Source organism: Vanessa cardui, chromosome 2, assembly GCF_905220365.1.
Source record: "Vanessa cardui chromosome 2, ilVanCard2.1, whole genome shotgun sequence".
Taxonomy (NCBI): domain Eukaryota; kingdom Metazoa; phylum Arthropoda; class Insecta; order Lepidoptera; family Nymphalidae; genus Vanessa; species Vanessa cardui.
Window position 1 is genome coordinate 3266290 of NC_061124.1, and position 17991 is coordinate 3284280.

Below are 17991 nucleotides of genomic sequence, written 5' to 3' on the forward strand. Positions count from 1 at the left end.
ATGTAATTAAAAATATCAATAAAATGACTGCGAAGAGGCACACACAAATGACAGATGTCAACGACTTTTTTTTTTAATTTGTGGCTAAGGATTTATTTTATTCAATTCTTAGCTCAATGGCTTTTAGTTGTACCGACAGTGCACAGATTATTTCGGAAAGGTTACGTAGGATGGAGAAGTCATTTATTTTATAATATGGCGAATATTTTTGACAGGTAGACAGATGTCACAACAAGTTCAGAGATAAAGTGAAGTCGAACGAATTGCAATTGTTAATTTAAAATATTAATATGTTGAAGATCAAAAGTGGAATCACAATAACGACAAACGGAAATCTGACGCCATACAAAATACTATACATGCTTCAAAAACTAGCAAACTTTTTTTAAGCACTGGCAGGAATGTATAATAAGGATTACCTGTACCTGTATATGCAATTTGCGTCATTCTGACCATAAACCATACGATTTCATTCGTCAAGCGAACCACTCAATGTTTAGATAACCGCTCCCATTCGTTCTAAAATAATTCAGGCTATTCCTGAAAGCGATGACTAATCTTTTATTCAGACGAATCAATTTATTTCTTAACTACAGCTCGGAAACAGGGTTGTGCTTTACTCTGTTTGGAATAGTGTTGCCAGGTTAATTTTTTATTTTAAATTTAACCTTGAATATACGATTGTGTGGAATTTAATCAGCTATTTTATTGCATCATATAAGTGATAACTTATTGATCTGAATATTATATTGAATAACTAGCTGTGCCCGTGACTTTATGCGCGTTTGAATTTAAAAAAAAATTATTGTTCATTAGCTATCTGCCAGTAAATGTCCCGTCAAAATAGATGCAGCATTTCCAGAGAATAGTCGGAACAAACAGACAGACAGACAAAATTGTAAATACTGTTATTTTGGTTTATTTACCGTGTATTCATATATAGGGTAAATCGTGGTTATTTTAGTATTACAAACGGAACCTCCAATTTTTATCATATGTATATAAATGATTTTCAAACGTATAAGAATCAGTCATAGCGATCGGAAATATGATTGCCCTGATGTAAGTACAAGTCGTGCGACGCCGCGGGAAATAATTTCTATCCCATGTTTGAAATAAAATTGAACAATATATCAAATATCCATGTTCCGTTGAACATCAAAGGGGTCGCTTCACGCATGTGTACGTAATAAAATTACTTTGCCTCTGAAGTCCACTCAAGTGTCCATCGTTACAGACCATTGAAGACCTTACTTCCTATGATTTTAAAAAAGCTCTTTATATTGATCATTTTTATAAATTGACACCTTTATAATTATCTAGTAAATAACTATATAAATATTTTATAAAGTTTGAAACGTCAATTCTAATCAATGAGAAAGAACAAAGTTAGTTGAAGGTTGTATTTCAATTTGTTTGGAATTAGCTCAACTAAGGAATATAACAATATAGCAATACTCCATAATATGTAAACCCAATCTAAGTAAAACCTAAAAGTATATTATTGTTTTTATAAAAATAATTTAAATGTTTTAAAATACAAAATGACTCATGGTCGTATAACCGCAATATTAATGTCAGTTTAAAATCCATACTGCGCATTATCCGTTTTGAAACGCTGAAACGTCAAGTAAACAGCTTGCGGGCAAATGTGGAATGCGTTCTAAAGAACTATTTCTGGACGAATGCGGAACCGAATGCGAGCCGTACAAGCGCCGATTAGATCGGAATATTCCTTTTTCAAAACTAGCAATATGGCGGCCGAAGTATGCAATAAGAACATATTATGCTAGGTGACAGATTCGATCCTGTAATGCGTGTTAATTCGCCTGATTCGTGTTTCGTTTTGACTATTTGTGTTGCGTTTGTATTCGTAAAATGCTTAATTAATTTCTTCCTGAATATAAATATGTCGGTAATGTATTGTTACTTTATAATTATAGAGATACGTGTTGTATATCAATTGATTTAACTGACATTTATATCCGAGAAAATACTACGAGTATAAAGAGAAAGCATCGTCTATTTAATCTTCGAAAATTAAATAAAATAAAACGAAAAACACACATTATTTTTATGTAAAGGTTTCAATTTCTTTTCATATTATAAGATTTTAAATTACAGAAGTTCTTTTTTCAAAAATATCAAACGTTTATTCTACAATATAGATAAGATGAATTTTATTATTTGTATATCGGTGAAAATAGACAAGAAAGCGACGTGACCGCTGTCGTTATTCGGTCACCTTTTTATAATGCGAATAGAAAGCGCTTAATTGCTAAATAAACTAAAAGCTAGTGAGACCACAGACTATTTTCACCGGGGTAATAATACCTTTTTGGTTGCAATATTTTGATTGTCTACATTTTATTATTTAAATTATGTTTTAATAATAAAGTAAAACATAATATAGTTAAATGTTTTTAACAAAGAGAAGATGTTTTCATAGTAAGTTTTTAAAGTCATAAGTGATAATTTAATATAGGAGGATACCGCTTCGTTACGTAACGCGGCTGTCAGTCCGTCTGGCTTATAATCAATAAAAGATTTTATTAATATTTAGCTTTTTTAAAGTTAAAACATTTTAAATATAAATAGTTCAACTTAATTTATGTTTGTTTCTTTATACACAAATGGTATTTCCGAGAGTTCGTGTATCACTGTTCATAAGACACCCAATTATACATAGTATTACATACAACCTCAGGATTTAACCTTATCCTCGAATAGAGGTCTTAGCCCAGCAATTGGACCTGACTTAGAAATTAAGTTTTGTCTGTTGGTACCTTGTCGAATTATTGTAGCGAGCTCACAGTCGCTGGTACTGTTATTACTTCATTTTTTTTTTATTTGATATGGTTTCAAATTTGTGAGTATTACATAAAAACTTTTTGGTTGAGATAAATCAAAATGGCATGATGATCCCGATCTTATAAACTTAGTAACCGTATAAATATATCGAATGGAAATCGGAACACTTATTGTTTATATTAACGCGAATTCTGATAAATATATTCGTAACTCCAATCGAAAGCGTTACAGATATTTAAAATCGTTTGTAGAATACTTAACAAATACTGCTGATTAATAAAAAAAGTAAAATATGATCATTCGAAATTCAAAACAAAATTTGGCGTAAGGATAAACAAGCTGCGGAAGTTTCTAGATGTGAGGATTGTTAGGAATGAAATCCTCTTGGATGCGAGCCAATGAGTGTGTTACATGCGACTTATCAAAGGGAATGAACGAATCTACAGGGAGAAATAAGCCTACTCCATGTATTTGCTGTTTTATATGTTGACTTTGTTTTACATTTACAATTACATAACATCGTTCATTTTTATTCGCACTCAACTCTGATATAACTAAGAAGTTATAATTTATTTAATATAGTTGCTGTTTTGATTATTAAATCGTTTAAGTTATACGTAAAAATAGTTGCTGATTTGACTGATTTTTGACAGCTAATAAAGATTCTCTATCTATTCATCTATACTAATATTATAAATGCAGAAGTAATTCTGTTTGTTACGCTTTCGCGGCTGAACCACTGGAGCGAATTAGATGATATTTGATATTACGCAAGCTTGAACCCCAAATAAGGACCTAGGCTACATATTTTATACGTAAAATGCTCCCTTTTCAGGGACACTAAAATATCCCCTCCCCTTACACGTGGGGGAAGCCTCGGCTATAAACTACCATTGTTTATTTTAATATGAAAAAAGCGTAGCTCTTAAATAAATCACTACATATCATACAACAAAGGCCGCAGCTGTCTGTCTGTGTATTCGCGATAACCTCCGAAACTTTTGAACGGAATGTCATGCGGTTTTCACTAATAGATAGAGGGATTTATAAGGAAGTTTTAGGTATATAGTTTATTAAGGTTTTTGTGTTGATAAGTCGAACTAAATCGACAATTGTTAAACATTTCGGAAAAAGTAAGAGAAAATATGCGTGAAGGCGACACGAGCGTATATAAAAACGTCTATATACAGGGTTCTTGGTAATTCGATTCGAATGTTTTTTTTTAGTTTTTAACGAATTTTTGAGGAAAAAAATATTGAAATAATATCGTTTTCCGTCTCCCATTTTTAAATTTGGGTCGATGATGATTGTTTAAATATTGACAAATATCCAGTGTTTATTCATTTTTATAAATTAGAAGAAAAAAATAGGTTTTTGTTGATATTTTCTTCTAAATAAATTTTGAAAAAAGCTAAAAAATGTGATAACTCAAAAATGGTTCACTATTGGAGTATGCATACAGGGGTTTAAATTTTTGCAAATAGTCACCCCTAACACTAGCGGATGTACGTCGAATTACCAATAATGTATAAAATATAAAAAATTTCACATGGAACTATGTCCCTTCATGTTGACAAGACACTTTTAGCGTTACGTAATAGTCCCGTTTGATCAGCTAATGTTGAAATAATTGCGCTTAAAGAAACATAAATACATAAACACATAATAATGTATACACCATAATTACTTGTCCATTATAAAAAGTACAGATATGTGTTATGTACGATGAGTTATATAAAGCTAATGGCTAAAAAAATCATAGTTGTTTAATTGTTCTCTTTATATTTACCTACCTAAGGAGTACTTGTATAAAACTAGCTGGTCTTGCGGCTTTACACTCGTGAATTTTATAGAACTACCAATAGTATAGAATCCGTCACCCTCTATTTTAAATCCTCGAGAGGTGAACTTAAAGTCTACGTCCATTTTTGGAAGTCAAATTATCATTATGGCAAATTTCATCTAAATCGATTCAGCAGTTTAAGCGTGAACATACAGAATTAATTTCGCATTTATTAAATTAAGTATATATATGGATTTTTAGTGTCGCCGTAAGGAAATTCCCATTGTTATATTCAAAGAATAATACGGATTTCAAATTTATACCATACTACGTGGTAGTGTGATAATAATAGATAAAATAATTTGTCGGAAATAAAGAGATGCCTTATCATTAAGGAAGCGAATTATTTTAGACAAAAACTGGATTATCGATACAAAAGGCTGCGACAAACGCGCAGACCGACACGAAGATTCAAGTACTTCGTTTGTACCAAATCATGTACCAACTATGTAATTTCCAATAACCATGTGAGTCTTGGTACTTAAGTAAACTAGAAAAATAAAAGACAATCTATCCAGACGTATAACGTTAGAAGTTGGAGCGCTGCCAACTCAGCGTCCTGTCGCCATTAAATTTAACGACTCTGTCAAATTTCGTATGAATTTTATAGCAGCTTGCTTTGCGAGGGCTTAAGAATTTCCTTCCTGGCTTATTGGGACATCAGAATGACGTAATTAGTTACGTTTTATAGTATGAGGTAAATTTCTATCGACTCGGTTTGTATATGGAAATTGGAAAATTGTGTACTTTGTCCGAGGTTTATCAAAATCTTCTGAAATATTTACTAATGCGTTTTCTACCATAAGCAGAATGATTAATGAGGAACATTAATATGTATCATACATGGTTAATGTAGCAATTTTAAACTTGGGCTTAACTTAACTTCATACTTTTAATTTATTCTATTTTTTAAAAAGGTAAAAGTTTGTCTCGTTTTTTTTTAATAAGGAACAAAACATATAGGTATATATTTAGGATATATTATTTTTAATTAAATACTATTTTCATGCCTGTGGTATTTAAATATTTAATCTGTCAAAAAAGAACTAAGTTGTTTTTTTTTTAATTATTCTGGGTACATATGACAAACAACTGTATAAATATTTCGTATGAATACATACGAGGGTACCAACATGACATAAAAATTGACGAAGCGAGCAGAACGTGGGATTTGATAAAGTTTTAATTACAACAGTTTTACTACATATCTTACATAAACCACAACGGAGCATTGTACCTCAACAAACACTCAGGAGAGTAGAAAATGAGGTGACCTAAAAACGTAGCCAGTGTGTGAGTTAGCAACTACATGCACTGTTTCAATTTAATATATATTTTACAAGGAATACTTCAATAAATCTTCATGTAATTAAAATTACAATAAAATCATCTATACTTTTATATGTAAAGTGGAAGAAGTGAAGTTTGTTTGGTTGCGATATTCTCAAGAACTACTGTTTCTGAAATCTTTCAGTGTTAGATAGCCCATGTTTCTGGAACAGCTATAAAGTCGGGCCATTGATAAATACTAGGATTGCATGGAAGTTAGAACAAAAATAGATTTCTAATCACATCACACAAAAAGTGGTATCAAAGTACTTAGACGCGCAAGTCACAGATTATTTGTTTCGGTCAGGTTGAAAATTTATCTTACCACAAAAATGTTATATGCGTGGAATGTGTAGCAGTTAAACGTACAGCGTATATCTAATACTTATTTATTATATTAAAAAAATAAAAGTATTAGAAAAGAAATTGTCATTGTACAATTTTATGTTATATTCAGCGCATTGAATGGTATTTCCGGGGGCCATTACAAAGAACGCATCCAGTAACTCGAGTCAATTTCTCAGGAACCTTCGCCCACATGTGTTAATAAGTGTAACTCGATCCCGACCGTCTTTGTCTGTGCTACATTCAACAAATTAATGAGATAATAACTGAAGCTAAGCAATTCCTGTTGGATTAAAACAACACTACAAATTGGAACGTGTTCTTAATACGAATAATTTTATTTGAACTAAAAAATATCGTCCTGATTTTTTATTACATAACAATAAAGCACAATACAATAAAACCTACTTGGACAATCCAAAAAGGTTTTATTGCCATTTAAATAATTAATCATATAGCAACTCTTTAAAAAAATGGTTAAAGAGATTAAAATGAATGACTTTATACAAAATCTATTTACGTGTGGAGTTCCTCAACAAAATCATGTAATTTGAAACTTCTTATTTATGTAAAGATTACGGTCAGATGAAAAAGAGCACTGGTGGACCGATCTATGAGCACACCGGGCCTTGACATCGATGTTTATTTACAATACAGGTAGCAAGTTTTCTCTTTATTATAAACTTTGCTAGAAACACCGCTATTGTGTATGGTTGATTTTATACTCGCACTTAGCTTTTTAAGGTGCTACATTTTGACTAAGGTTGGAAGAATACTGCCTACTTTAATTAATTGAATTGTCACCAAATAGATTTGTATCAAACCATAGTTATGACCGTATAATTGCTATTTTTAATCATATTTGTATAGAATTCAGGTTTTAATATATTATTTATAACATACCGCTAGCAAAAAGTTGTGATTACCAAGACATCGCGTTGAATAGAATCACTTAAGATTTATTTGTTTTAAAATTATAATTAACTAATAATGACATACAAATTATGTATGGATGTACATACACACTTTATAGCATACAATAATTACTGTGATTCAACATTCATCTACGTCTGACATAGGAGCGTTTATTTAAAACAATGAATAGATGTTGATTTTTTTCCTGTTTACAAAGTTTGTGATTGAAAACTTAAACTGACAGTATTAAATATATTAACTTTAAATAAAAATAAAATAGCGGTAGTATATTATGTCACTTTGGAACAGCGTGATGGAATAAAGTCCAAACCTTCTCAAAGATTGAGGATACAACCCAGCAATGAGATATTTAAGTTTCATTAATACTGAATATCAAATATGTTTTATGTGTTGTGGCTTGATTAGGTCACTTATAAGGAGCACTCACACGAAAAACCGCATCTTTGAAAATTTATTTCTCAGAGCTCAATTTAAAACACTTGAATCAAAGGGTTTCAAGTTGCAAATGTTTAAGTAGGCTGTGTGATGAGACAGTAAGTAAGACAGGACATCGAATATTATTTCTTAATTATAAACTTCAGGGTGTTGTGGTATTGTAAATATTTTATAAAAAAATTACCTTTTATTAAATTAGCAAAAAACTGTACGCAATTCGTAAGATCCGGTAAGATTGTGTATTCGCACAAAATATTAGTACCTTTAAAAGATGATATTATTTTTTCAACAAAATAAGTTTAAAACAAAAAATTATCAAACTTGTAAGAGATTATTCAGATTCCATTATATTGTCAATATCATTTAAATTATTTAACAATTGGCCAATTAAAATTCAGTATTGTGTTCGGAACAACCAAATAATTCAACTTCACTCAACATTTCAAGGATTACTTCAAGAAACGTCTCTCTCAGATGAAGATCAGTCTCCATTCAAGATTAATTCAAAGCTCAGAGGAATAAAAGATATTTATAGATATATCAATATAGCTCTTATTATATACGACTTAGGAATAAATCCTTTTGAAGGAGTTGAGATTAAAAACGATTCTGCATTCTTTAACAAAGGAAATCTTTTAGCATTTTTGTATTGTATAACTAGAGATAGATTTTATTGTAGGAATTGTATTTAATAGATACGGTAAGCGATTTGCATTATTAAATAAGTATTCTCTAAAATAAGTTTTTGTATTGACTTCACAGATTTTGAAAGATATTTTAAAACATTTATAATGAAGTGTATTAGGTATTTCTTGCAGCTTGTTTAACGAAACTAAATAAAAGAATAGAATGATTACAAAAAATATATATTTGATTTTCGAATTGAATGTAACAAAACCTTGTTTAAAAATAGATCAGTAAGAAAGTTTTTTTTTTTTAATTGGATATTTTTATTTAAGTAAAGGTTTGCGAAGATAATTACCTGGCTCATATCAAATTTGTAAGTGATTCAATTATGAAGCGAATCACATAAAGGTTATGTTGTGTTAATCGGAGCGATTATTTCTCGCTATTTCTAGAAATAGGTCAGTGGAGGCTGAGCCGCGCTTTGGTGTCTCTGCTGACAAGCTTCAAGTATTGCAGCGACAAAATAAAATATTATAAAATAAAATCTGACGGTAGGTCTCAAAAAGAAAATATCAGCGTACTTTTTTAAATTTCGAATGCAATCCAAATTTGAAATCTCTAAAAGCTGTATATCTATGTCTATATCTTTTCGCGTCGAAAAAAATTTTGACCTTACTTAGTGTTACTTAGTGTACCTGACTTGAATTAGTGTGCGTGTACTACTTAGTGACCAACGGTTGGTCACTCAGCACACGCACACACTAGTAAAGTAGTATGACATTTGGCGACTAACGAGCGTAGATGTCATGCACACTATGTTAAAAAAGTTGGCTTATTTGTTGCAAACACTCTTTATAAATATATAAATTATCTAAGCCTCAGTTTCAACAGTCAGTCTTATGTCATAATAAACAGATATTTTAAATGTACAATAATTATTCATATATTCAAATTTATTAATTATTACAACAAGGTCCTAAAACTGTAACGACACTTGAACTAAGTTTTAGAATATTCTTAGGCGTTTAAATATAATGACGGAACATTATTTTAAGCTTCTGAAATTTGGTACTTTTAAGGCGTGACTTTATTTCAAAAGATTTGCCTAAACTAGTATGTACTTTACTTCAGTAAAGATTTAAAAACACACACACACAAATCGTTTCAGAATTATACTATTCTGAATTCAATTCAAAATGTTATAACTCGAAATACATGCGTTTGCTAATAAGTTGCATCCGGACATCTCCACCCTACCGGACATCCTCCCAATATCAACAGATTCAATATCTCCAGGAAATATTGTTATGTAGTAGCGTTAACCTCTTATTCCACTTAATATAGAATTGAGGCTACATTTAAAATCCAATTTGCAGTGGCTGAAATCATTAGAAGCATCGTACTTCGCTCCGTGCCACAGATTAAATTCATAGACATTCTTAACAGCTTGTAAATTTCCAACAGCTTGTCTGATGCCTTCTATCGAATTGGGTTGAGGCATCATATTAAACGTGTTTTGGAGCTGATTCCACGGTGCCTCCATTAGAGTTGGTGGGTATACATGTGGCAGAATTCAGTTGCAATTAGAAACATGCAGGTTTCCTCGCGATGTTTTCCTACACTATCGATGCATGAGATGAATTATACACACAATTATTATTTATTAATGCGCAGTTTTGAACCCAAAATCATCGGTCAATGTGCACAGGTTCTAATCACTGAGTGATCTTGACTGAATGGAATTATTATTTTCTTCCTGTGGATTTAGAGCTGTATGCTAAGAATTTGTTATTTCTGATAACGGATGCATAAATTAAATCACCTGTTACGATTGCATGTAAATTGTTTGATGAAAACGAATGAGTTTATCTGCGATTCTTCATGATATAATCTATATTCAGAATCGGTAAATGTAAATAATATATACGTATTCTTGTAAAACGATGATCATCTGCATGCGCTTGTGCCCATTTCAATAGAGTTTATTTTAGTTTCAAAGTGGAAATGTGGAAATTATAAAATGGAATTTAAAGAATTAAAAATATTTCAATCCCGCGAAAATGACTTCGTTCTAGGTTCGTTTACCGAGAAAATTGCATTTGCCGCTGAAATTTAAATAACCAACAAATATAGTGACATTTTATTTTTTTTAATTTTCAAAACAGGCAGAGACATTTTTCTAATGGCTACGATTCTTATATTAAAAGAGATCTTATAAACGTAATGCAGTAAATGTTAAATTGCTATAATTCTGCATCTATTACCAATTTTATTAAGCGTCAAAAATCGTTTAGTATTTTTATTTTTAAAACTTCACAGTTTTTTTTATGTAAAACTAATTCGGAAATCAAACACATTTCTAAAATATAGAACGACTGAATAGTTTTTCAAATTAAGAAATATTCTGGTGCAGGTTTATTAAGCGTATAAAGATCTTGATACTTTTTATTGCTTGAATTAAAAGCTTGTTGATGGATCATCGTACGACCACAGTTTCATATATTCAGAATAAAACTACGCGTACTACTACATATTACTCTACCAAATATAAAAAAGGACCCACCATTCCCACTACAATAGTTGTTTCAAAGTTAAAATACAAATCAGACACAGTTCAAACATAAAATACTAAAGCATCATTTAAATCGAAAGAGAAACTATTCGGACGCCTCGGGGGTAATTTCTTCAGCGAACATGCAAGGTCGCACGACTGCCATGATTGATTCTAAGCCGACCGGTTATAACAGATGAGATGGAAAGGTTCATTATTGACACGCATAGAAAGTTTTGTAACATTCAGAGGCAAGTTGCTAGTGAATCAAAGTAGAGTTTGTAAACACAAGATCGCAGTTTTGCGTGTCTGGGATTTTAAACCTATACTTATCTATGCTTGAGTCGAGATGGCCCAGTGGTTAGAACGTGTACATCTTAACCGATGATTGCGGGTTCAAACCCAGGCAAGCACCGCTGTTTCATGTGCTTAATTTGTCTTTATAATTCATCTCTTGCTCAGCGGTGAAGGAAAACATCGTGAGGAAACCTGCATGTGACAAGTTTCATAGAAATTCTGCCACATGTGTATTCCACCAACATGCATTGGAACAGCGTGGTGGAATATGTTCCAAACATTCTCCTCAAAGGGAGAGGAGGCCTTTAGCCCAGCAGTGAGAAATTTACAGGCTGTTACTTATCTATACTTATGCGAACTTCGTAGACAAATAGTCAAAGCTACTTAAGTCTGTTTGTCTGTTGCATTCATAGCCAAATTACTGAACCAACATTTTACAAAGCAAGCTTGAATAAAGTTCAAGCAAGACAATTAGTTCAAAATACTTAAGAATATTCAAGTGCATAAAAAATTTTGTTCTTATAATTTTAAGATAACTATTTTCGGATCTTCAAAAAGGAGCCGAGATCAAATTAAAATTTACCGCCGCTTTGACGAAGTTCTATTTGTTCTTAAAACGGCTAAGAATGCCTTTTGTTCGGACTTTGTAATTTTATGGGTCAATAAATCCACAAAGCTGTAACGGGGTCGCATTTGTGCATAAAATTGATTTAAAGATCAATTATTGTAGACAATGTTATCTACAGGAGTATGTTTTTTTATATATTGACATAGACGTTATAATATTCGGACACGTAATCGGAAATAGGTTATATAGAAAAAATCATCGCATCAATAAATGTTTAAATGGAAGTTGTATAACATAGCCTGGTAATATATGAAATAGATTATAAAAGAGAATTGAATAAATGTAAACGTCAAATCTCAAATTCAACCCCAATTTTCAACTCAGCTCAAACCTTTTATTTTATTCTTTAATAAGTATGTAATATAAGGTATTCGTATTTAGAATAGCAAATGCCTCTCATTACTTTCTTAATAGAATATATTTAACATAATATTTGATAATTATATTCTATGTATATTAAATTTAGTTAATTAGATTTGGAACATGGTTATCCGTATAGATTCGAAGGAACTACAAGTGCAGGAACAGTTTACGTTGGTTAAAGCATTTAGATCTGATAAACTACGGACAGACGGACATGTCTGACGCTCGTGTCCTGCATCCTGCAGGAGTTGTTATGTAACCGACTTGTGGAAGTCCACGATTTTCCACGTCATTTCAAAACGATCGTCAAGGCTAAGTGTATATAATTACGTCAATTTTGAACCTTTGCTAACGGAACGAAAACCATGACATATTATAAAACAAAGTCACCCGGTTGCGTCTGTTTATCTGTTTGTTCGTGATAAACTCCAAAACTACTGAACGGATTTTTATGCGGTTTTCACTAATTGACAGAGGTATTCATGAGGAAGGGTTAGGTATATAATTTATTACGGTTTTTGGGTAAATACGTTGATGTAGAGCGACAATTGAAAAAGCAACAAAAATTTTTTAAATAAAAGGCAAAATCATAAAAAAAAAACTCACGTCCATCCGTGGGAAGCCGGGACGGGCCGCAAGTAAAATTATAAACAGAATAGACAGTTTTACTGCTTAACAACAATCAGTATTGTTGTTTTCCAGTTTGAAAAGAGTATTAGATATAGATTAGAGATACGAAGATAACACAAGGGATGACTTAATTCAGGTAGTTGTACCACATTGTAAGAAATTAATATTTCATACAGGACCAATGCTCGTGGACAGTGGTACTACATACAATTAGGTGACCCACTACTCTATCCGCTTGTACATACCATTAAAAAAAAGTGCATACTTCAGGACACGTTGACTCAGTGCAAATTAAAATAGGACCGTGTCAAATTCAACTGACCTACAGTTTAACATAAAAGCTCTTAAGTTTCCTCTAAATTTATTGTTCAGGAACCACCGTTATGTAGAACTCTTGTTTTGATGTGTCACTTCATGAGTCAGGTTTGATACTTATAGAAGATTAACGTAATCCTAGCATGTACTGCGCCTATGGTCGACGGATTTAAATTCAACGCACATTTATAACAGGAAAAAAATATGTAATATAAAATCGTTACGCTATTAAATCAAAGACAATCTATGTTCATTCTTTTTATTAATGCGATATGTCAAATTAAAAATACATACTGTCAAAAGATCGTATAATAATCTTCGTTTGACGTATTGTCGTAATTTTAAAATTCATTAATTCTGAATGACAAAATGTAGTAACTTCAAGTTTCAAGCATTCAACGTATTAGAATATTTTGATTGTTGGTCTTGAGTATTGTTATGTTGTTTAAATTCAATTACTGTTTTGCGTGTCAGTGAAATTTAAACTACTCTTACATATATTTAATGCGTAAATACGGAGACAAAGTCAGAGTCTACTTAAGCCTGGCTGTTTGTCTGTTGCTATCACTGAACTGAATTTGATTGATCATGTTAAAAAGTAAGCTTGAGTTAGGTAAGTAACGACCAAAAGGTTTTTTTTTTTCTAAATGTAAATGTCCCACGCAAATTGAAACATCTGTCAGATAAATACAATGATTTGTAATTATTTCGTAGTGCGTGGTATATTGCGTTCCGATCAAGGTGTAAATGGTAATAACGGGATTAACATTCAAGCGACACTTCGATGACATCATAACGATAGTATGTCAGGGATAATATATTCCCAAGATTATGAAAAGCAAAGTCAAGTAATTGTGACAAAAAAAAATATAAGGACTCGTGGGAATTGTGATTTTTACAATGGACATATTGTTTGTTATCAAAAAAAACAACCTTTGAAATAAATTTCGAAGTCATTAAAATAAATGTATTATATTAATTGTTCGTTATTTCAATACGAAATAAATACAGGGTCGCTTTTGTTATAAGACTATTTTTGGGACGCATATTTGCTTAACAAAAGTTGAACTTACCTTTTTATAAAAAAGACATTTTGCAGTAGTTTTTGCCGGATGTGTATCCGGAGCAAAATTAAAAATAATATTTTTTCGTAATGACTGGAGATATTGATTTTAAATAAATCTAATGTAATCGATCTTAACGGTATTAACAAATTCATAAACCAACCGATAAATTAAAAATGGTTTTCACCTTTTGTCACCCTCTCTCTTTTGTAGTAAAAGTGTAATTTCAAATGAGTAATTTAAATAAACCAAGGTTTCATAATTAATAATCATTTCTTATTTAAGTTTACGGTTATAGTTTAATTGTAACTATTATTGAATTGTATATATTATTATATCCAATCCAATCCATCAGCCCATTTCCATCCACTGCTGGACATAGGCCTCTCCAATTGCACGCCACTGAGATCGTTCTTGGGCTACTCGCATCCAGCTCCTGCCAGCCGTCTTGCGTAAGTCGTCACACCACCGTGCCCGAGGACGTCCTACACTACGTTTGCCGAGATGCGGTCTCCACTCTAGAACACGTTTCCCCCAACATATTTGTCGCAGAACTGATATTATTATATGAAGGGAGAATATAATTCGATTGTCAAATCTTTACAAAATGGCGACCAAGTTTTTACCTGCATTCATAGAGAACCGACGACATTGTTATTTTTTTAGTATCATTGCAATATCAACCTATTCTATGACCAAAGTTCGGATCGTACGTGCATCTGCATTCAATTGAAATATCAAGCTTTAAACTGAATACGTAACTATATGCATCAATATTTCAACCCTGCAGTATTTTGGCAAAAAAATAAGTTTCACATTTATTATGTATCAATTTATAAATTTAAATTTGTTTTTGTTCATTGTGCCACTGTGTACTGTGTATAATATCGCAGTGTCAAAGTTCCCGTATTGTATGCTAAAATTATCGTGAACAATAGACAGAAGTCATTACTAATTTTACGGCTTAAAAGCATTCCAAATTGATAATGACGAGATATAATGACAATCATATTTTTTACCAAGAATGACGTTGTTTCGTAATTAAACTAGGTTTAACTCATTTTGGACGTTAAGTCTCAGTATAATCTGACGAGTTGAGCTAATTACGTAATTATACATCCGATGTGATCTCTGTTTTAATTGGGTCGCGGTTATGATTAATTTTCTATATTGAATGTTAGGTAATCCGGTATCACGATTCCGATAGCAATCGATCGTAAAGCGATATTAGCGATAGCTACGCATACGGTTTGATAATACAGTTACGCCCACCTCTGCGGGCTAGCGACGCACACGGCGCGCCGTGCTAGAGCCACACTTTCACCTACGCCCTCTGCGAGCGAATTGTATGCGAATACTGTGTCGTAACTCGGAACGACCCTATTGGGAATACCGTTGTCATTTACATAGTGCATTGTTAACGGAACATGTATGGAGTATGTCATGCAGCCGATGGTGTAGCCGTTATGTATGATGTTGAAATGTTCCGTAGTTTTATCGATACTGATGAATGATGTACCTATTACCTACATGTCAATTAATCTAATTAGATTTATTGCAGTTGCAAGTCTTTACAATGCTGTTAGTTTACCCGTAGGTGTTCTATATTGGTTTAAGGTAAGTTTGTGGAAATGCAAATGCCTACTACGAGACAGCAGTAGTCGCGAGTTCATCGCCCGGCATCGATCGCGCTGTTTGTAAACATTGCGGCAATATGCGACTTCAAACAAAATATTAGGAGATAACCAAGGCAACGCCCACGGTGCTGGGCGGCCTGTCAGAGAGTGTAAAGAGACTCACCTGTACGATCTGCGCGCTGTCTTTGTCGAGCAGAAACTCCATGGATTTGTGGGGCCGAGGCGCGCGCTGGTCGGGCGGCGCCAGGGCGAGCAGGGATCGCGCGTGCAGCACCGTGCGCTGCGTGTCCACGTCGGTCTCGAGCACGCCGGGCGCCGGAGCGGGCGGCGGGCGCGGCCGCGGAGGCTTGTGCGCCACGCCGCCCGCCACGGGGGGTGCCACCGCCCGCGACACACCCTCCTCCTTCAGCGGGATGCGCACATACTGCGGCCCGGCGGCCGCCGTTCGCACTCCCTGCCCCGCGTCTGCCGTCGTCGGCGGACCGCTGATACTCGCCCGCCCGTTCGCGCCTGCGCCCCTTGATTTTTTTTCTTTGCGCCCCGAGAATCGGAAGTTCGCGAACCGCGAAAGGAAGCCGGCGATGCGGCTGCGCGGCGCGCGCGCGCCCGCTTCCGTCATGGCGACGGCGCACTCTGCGGCCTGCGCGCGCGCTCCCTCGCCTTCCCCCTCCACTTCCACTACCTCTGCGTCTGCCGCGTCCACGCTCGCGCTCGAACTCTCGCTCGTCGTTCGTTCTGAACTGTCGTTACTACTCGTACTAGTTTCCCGCCAACTGACTTCGGCCACTATTGGTGAAAAAGTGACTCCCTTCGATCCTGTCGAAACAGAGCGCGCCGGTGGCGCCGAGTCGGGCGGCCGCGGGCCGACTAGTTGTAGTGAAGCTCGCAACTCTTCTGGAGTTTCGCGATGCGGCGTCGCCCGCGCTCGCAACTCGGGCGTGGAGCGAACTCGCGCGTCTCCAGACCGAAGGGGCGTCGATGCGAAGCTCGGCTCTCGAATAGGATCCGGTGAGGGAGACCGCGGCGGCGATGGTGTAGCTGACGACGGTTCCATGCGCCGTCGAAGTTCGTCAAGAACGTCATCCCATGCACCCCACGAGTCCTGTAGGCGCCGTGCTGTCAGCACGGAGAGCTCACGATCGTAGTTTCCGGTGTCGGCGAGCGCTCTTTTCGCGTTTTCGTCCAACCGCCGGGCTGTAGCTTCCATTTCCCTCGCAAACGCTTGTTCCGATTCCGTGGTAGAGTCGCTGCCAGCGCTCGGCTCGCGGGCCGGCGTCGACCGCAAGGGACGCGTGACCACATCGAGCAAGGGTGGTGGTGGTGGCGGCTGGTGCGAAGGTCGCGGAGGGGGCGGCGGAGGGAGCCGCGGTCTCCGCGGCCCTCCGCGATAGTCTAGGGCCGTCAGGTCGGCCACGCTTACGGTGAAACTGTCGCAAACTTCGAAGGTCTGACGGAATCGCGCACTGTGAGCCGCGTGGCGCTTCGGCTCGGTGCAGACGTCGAGCTCGGCGGGCAGCGAGAGAGCGCGCGCAGCGCGGTGCTGGCGACGCGTGGCACTGGGCGAGACGAGGCAGGGCACGCTGCCGGCGGCGACCGGCCCGTGCGCTATTTCGGGCGGGCCGCGGCGGGCGGGCGGGGGCGGCCGGCGCGCGCGCTCGCTGTAACCGCTGTCCTCGCTGAGGTTTTCCGCTGAAAGATGAGCACGAGGCGCTGGGCGAACCGGCGGCGGTGACGCCGGCGGCGACTCGAGGGAGTCCGGCGATAGACTAGGTGAAACTGGAGCGGCACATGACCGTTCGAGGGATTCGAATTGCGCGAGGCTAGACGAACGTGACAGGGAACCGAGGCTGGTCGGGGAGTTGCCTCGCTCTCGTCTCCGGCGTTTTGCCGGACACGCCCATTCCCGCTCGGACTCGCTGTCGCACTCCGATCCTGATGGATGAAGAGAAGCTAATTTCAAATTCTTAATTAACGCTACTGAGATACACCACCACCTGCAACGGCTTCAAGCGCCGGTAATGACAATGACACAGAAAGTGATATATTTATATTAATTTGGACAAGATCCAAAAAAGAAATCACGATGTTATAATTAAACGTTGGACATACAATATAAATGAAGTAATTGAAGTAAATAAAGTAAATTTATAAAAAAATAATAATTTATATATAATTTAATT

The 17991-nt window shown here is 35.6% G+C and overlaps 1 protein-coding gene across 4 annotated transcripts in view; it reads right to left on the reverse strand.

Annotated features, from left to right (window-relative positions):
- The window catches only part of LOC124542461 (protein PRRC2C), a 93243-nt gene that overhangs the window by 29577 nt on the left and 45675 nt on the right, over positions 1–17991 (reverse strand). For all 4 annotated transcript variants that reach the window (XM_047120412.1, XM_047120417.1, XM_047120409.1 and 1 more), the window contains exon 3: positions 15975–17743. In XM_047120412.1, the coding sequence (XP_046976368.1) occupies positions 15975–17743 (1769 nt within the window). The remainder of the gene's footprint in view (positions 1–15974; positions 17744–17991) is intronic.